Source organism: Pomacea canaliculata, linkage group LG7 (assembly GCF_003073045.1).
Source record: "Pomacea canaliculata isolate SZHN2017 linkage group LG7, ASM307304v1, whole genome shotgun sequence".
In the NCBI taxonomy this organism is placed as follows: Eukaryota; Metazoa; Mollusca; class Gastropoda; order Architaenioglossa; family Ampullariidae; genus Pomacea; species Pomacea canaliculata.
Window position 1 is genome coordinate 15972055 of NC_037596.1, and position 4770 is coordinate 15976824.

At 37.0% G+C, this 4770-nt stretch overlaps 1 protein-coding gene across 1 annotated transcript; it reads right to left on the reverse strand.

The window, feature by feature from the left end:
* Positions 1-1722: 1722 nt before the first annotated feature.
* On the reverse strand, positions 1723-3017 carry LOC112567461. Its single transcript, XM_025244152.1, has 3 exons — positions 2901-3017; positions 2597-2718; positions 1723-1888 (listed from the first exon to the last, which is right to left on the reverse strand). The coding sequence occupies exons 1-3, from the start codon at positions 2946-2948 to the stop codon at positions 1723-1725; spliced, it is 336 nt and encodes a 111-aa protein (XP_025099937.1). The 5' UTR covers positions 2949-3017.
* Positions 3018-4770: the final 1753 nt, after the last annotated feature.

Here is a 4770-nt window from a genome sequence, read left to right on the forward strand (position 1 = left end):
TTTGTGTATGATTAAAGTATTTTTTATTATCGCTACGAAATCACGGGAAAACAAGGGAGGGCTGTCATAGCCTTTGACTTCCTCCGGCGTTAAAGAAAGCCGAGCCACCGAGGAGAGGTAAGAGCAGGGGTGGGCAATTAATTTTCCCAAGGGGCCGCATGAGAAATTGGGATGGTTTTAGAGGGCCGGACTAATGTAGTTAACTCAGTTTTACCCAATACTGTATATACAGTATATATACTGGCGGGCGGGATAGCGGGCGGGCAGGTCAGAAACAGGAGGCGGGCCGCCCCTTGCCCAGGTCTGGGTAAGAGAGTAAATGTTTTATCCTCACGAAAGTATCAAAGAGAGTTTCCTAAAAAAAATTTGTTTCTTTACTTTTGTCTCACATTGTGACAGAAAAACGAATATGTGGATGAGCGATGCTGACATAACCAGAGTGTTTAATGCCAAAATATAAGACAGCACGGTACGTACGCTCAGGCCGTTTTGGGTGTGCTTCCACAATATTGTCCACCAAATTGAATACAAACAGGTAAGAGGTCAACAAAATGCTCTACACCTCATGACGGTGGGATGGTAAAAGAACTGCTATATCACCAGAACGACCTTCCTCTTACTGATTTTTGCATTAAGAAACAACTGGAAAAATACATCTACATTTAGGAAGATGCAATCTTGCCAGGCATCCGGAAAAAGTGGATTTTTATCGGTTTTAGATAAAGTCGGTAGATTTCTTTGTGAAAGTGCTCGAATACCAGTTGCTGCTTTATGTGAGATTAAAGGTAGGCTTTTTTGGTTGTTGTTTGTTGTTGTTGTTGTTGTTGTTGTTGTTTTTGTTGTTTTTGTTGGGTTTTTTTAGTAAAACGAATAATAATCAGACACACATACAATCTCTCATAGTAATCAAATAAAGAAAGATCGCTTTATAATCATTGTGTGATTCTGTTTAGTTAAATAAGTTCACGTCAATAACAAATATTGTCTCTTATCGCTCAAGCATTACTGTGGTCTGTAAAGAAAAATGCTGAAAATAAAATAATGTTTTATTATACAGTTAGCAAACGAGAGTTTCTGAATAAAATTTGGTTGCTCTTGTTAATAAATCAACATTGCACTGTTAAACGACATAGCACCGTTTTTACGTGCTCGAGGTTCAAACTGCCTCATTTAATTAGTTGTGTAAAACGAGATAAATGCAGGCAAATCTTTCATAAACGGTAAGTGATAAATTTAAAGATTTTTCTATTTTGTTTTGTTTTGCCAAGATCTGTCGACATCTGCGAAAAGTTAAAGTAGTTTGTATGGATGTGTACTCAAGGGAAGATCACTGGACAGATTTGATAGTTATTTCTTTGCGAGGAAGGTAACCTTAGACCGGTAAGAAGTGACTTGTTTGGTCATGTCATCAGATGAACAGGTAAAAATTTATAGTTAAGCTAGAAAGACATTTCAGCATCTACAACACTTTCAGAGAGACGGCTATGTCTAAGTTATTTTCATAGGTAAATTATGAGTCATTTACCTTAACGCTAACCTAGAATATCTAGAATTAAAAATTTGTATTTTAAATAAAAAATAGTATAGCAAAATCAAACGGTAAAATGGCGATGAGTTGTAAGATTTCATATCACTAGAAAAAAAGATGTTTCAACACAGTTTACTTTCCACTTTCAAAAATAATAATCAGCTTTAGTTTAACTATAAGATGCCAACATTCTCTTACTCAAGTTCAAAGTCAGGCAAGATGTTGGCCATGAGATTGAAGTTGACAACTGTGTTAGACATGGTGGCCACTGTCACAAAGATGCTTTGTTGGGATGTCATGTTCAGCTTTTTGGTCTTATCCATGGGACAAAGAGTGCGGTCCATAGATTGGAGCTTATAACTGAAGCAATGGACAATCACAGACGAATCAGTAATTATAAATAAAACGCTATAAAAATCTATTCAATGAGTGCTTTTTTTTTAATGGGACCTGAGCATTGCCAACAAGCTAAGAAAAAGGGTTATTACGTTTTCACAATAAAATGTGTCCTCACAACTCTTAAATCACACACAGATATTTATCTTCTCTGCACTTCCCAATTTTCTTCCTTAATCCAAATGGTAGAGAGTAATTAAGAAACACTGCAATGTGACTACTTAAATATGATGCAATAAACTCCGTCATGTCACAGGACAATATGATAAATTATCCCTTCGGAAATTGAAACAAGACTAAACTTAGTATTGATTGATTTATTGTGATTCCTATTTAGATAAAACATTAACTTAATAATAATTTTAAAGCTGGCTTAGAACTGTAACTCGTTAACGTCTTGAAATTCCAAAACATCAGATAGCAACTGAACAACGAGCTCTCTGTTTAACGAAGCTTAATATTTATTGAATAATCCACATGATTTGTGCTTTGCGTTGTAATGTGTTGTGTTTTGCTTACAGTTCTATGTTTTTTTTCTATTTCACGAAGCCTTGCATATCCTATAAGCAGCATACCTGATGCTAAAACTATATTCATGACAGTTTGCTAACTGCTCTGAATGGTAACAGCTCCAAAATCAGCGTACACTACCATCTTTCAGCAAATACTTACTCAAAACCAGCAGACACAGGAACCGTCCAAGAAAGAATACCTTCTTGCTGTCGAACGACAAAAGTAATAGGGAAGTTGTCTTGAGCCTCTGTGCTAAACGTAGAAACACGTATCGCTGTTGTCTGTGGAAAAAGGCTTAGGTGTACACTTCCTGAGGATTAGGCGTTAATAATACAACCTTCTATCCCTTAAGGGCATATAGCAGTAATTACGATGATGTCAACCCACTAAAGCAAACAAAACTGAAGTATCGAATGGCATTTTCGTTTAGGATATAAAGGTAAAGAGAAACAGTGTGACTCACATTGTTTGTTTCGTTGTAACTATAGACAAATACTCGTTGCTGTTCCATGCTCACGTTGCTGACATAAACGGTGTTAAAATTTGCAGAAACTGTATCTGCAGTAAACGGCACACTCGAAAATCTGGTACTCTGTCCAAGGGTCTGTCGATTTTCATCAGGTAAGTCTCTGTCTTGTTTATCTTGGAGAAGCGGTTTTCCAAACAATTGTGAATTGAAGCTGATAATTGTAATCATAACTGCCTTCAATATATCCATTGCTTGAAATGACTGTTAAAAGCTGCCCAAATTGTAGACTTACTTTTGAAGGGATTCTATGCTAGCCTGTAGGGCTAAAGAGAACACGAACGTTGCCTTTTTCCGCATGAAACTGGCTCACTCCAGACTTCTTGGGTGAACTGTGACTAGAAAAGGGACAGGACGGAAGGTAGTCAGGTAGTGAAGAAAAGGAGTCCTACTCAGTACGTGCTAGTGGCAAAATCCGTCTCTTGCGAAGGCGAATTCAAAAGAAAACAAGGTATAGATACCCCCCTCTATGACCTCTTTGTGTGTCTTTACACGGCGTGTCACCTGAGGATCTTTTTTTTCTGTTTTATAGTTTTATAGTTTTCTGTTTTATAGTCACGTTCCACTACCGCCTTACAGTTGTCGAAATTCGAGTGACAGTTTCAAATGTCCATACCTGAAGTACGTATGCCTTCGGTTGTGTATTGCAGGAACTGGATTTCTGCTACCTTTGTGATGAGTCGTGCGTGCGTGTGTGTGTGTGTGTGTGTTTTGGCGGTAACGGACAACATTCTTTGTGTGTGTGTGTGTGTGTGTGTTCTCTTTTGTATATGACGAATAATACCTTTGCGTACTTCACCTGTTTCAGCACCTCTGTATTACTCTGCAATATAGACTTTATATAAGTAGTTTTTTACCTAGATGATTCATTATATAAAACGATTTTACTGTTTTCTTTTACCCTACGTTAATGCTAGTCTAGACATTTTGTCATCAATATTATTCAGAGCATATGGTATATTTTTCCTGATATATTCAATAATAACACTATGAATCTCGCGTAGAAGCTTCTATACTTTATTTTTTTTTTTATATATTCAGCTTTAAAATAATTCTTTTTAATATTGTTTAAAGCTACTGTCGTTATACTTTTTGCTTTTTCCCTTGCTCTATCTAGTTAAAGTGTTTTCGAATTTAACAGCTGAAACGAGGAAGTTTTCAGAGTTTGGTTTGAGCTCTGAAAAGCAAACGAAACCCAAGAAGCTAAAATTCACTGCACGCAATCAAAGGCGGCTTTCTTCTCCCGATCATGTCGGTGAACATGGCACAAAGGGTTGGGAAACCAGATCTCTTGCCTTAAGGCCTTTTTCCTCTATGGGTCTTCATTTAAAATTGCCGGTGACTCGTCTGTGACTATCTTGAGTTTCTGAGGGGGTTTTCGTTTAAGGTGCTCATTTCTTTATATTTCGTTTCAGGAAAATTACTGGGTTTCATTGCCTGCTGGAAATATTGTAACAGAAGTCACAACTACCCATTTCTTTATGATTTACACCGACGCAATTCTTGTTCCTGTTGTGTGTCAGGCTTTTACACTTGTATTTGAGTGCTTTTGACTTATTATGAGTGAAAAATCAAGAGTAAGATTAGCAAGTAGCCCTAATCCAGCCCATATTGTTACATTAAGCATGATTAAAAGGAAATATAAACTCAAGATTTTTCAACATTTATGATCACTGTCTCATATGTCACCCTGTAGCCTCTATGTAGCCGCTATCAAGGGCGAGCAATTGCAAGTTGTAAGTCATGTTCTACTGCTGTATTTTACAATGCAAATGAGAAAAAATGTATCTCAGAAAACAGAAAAAGG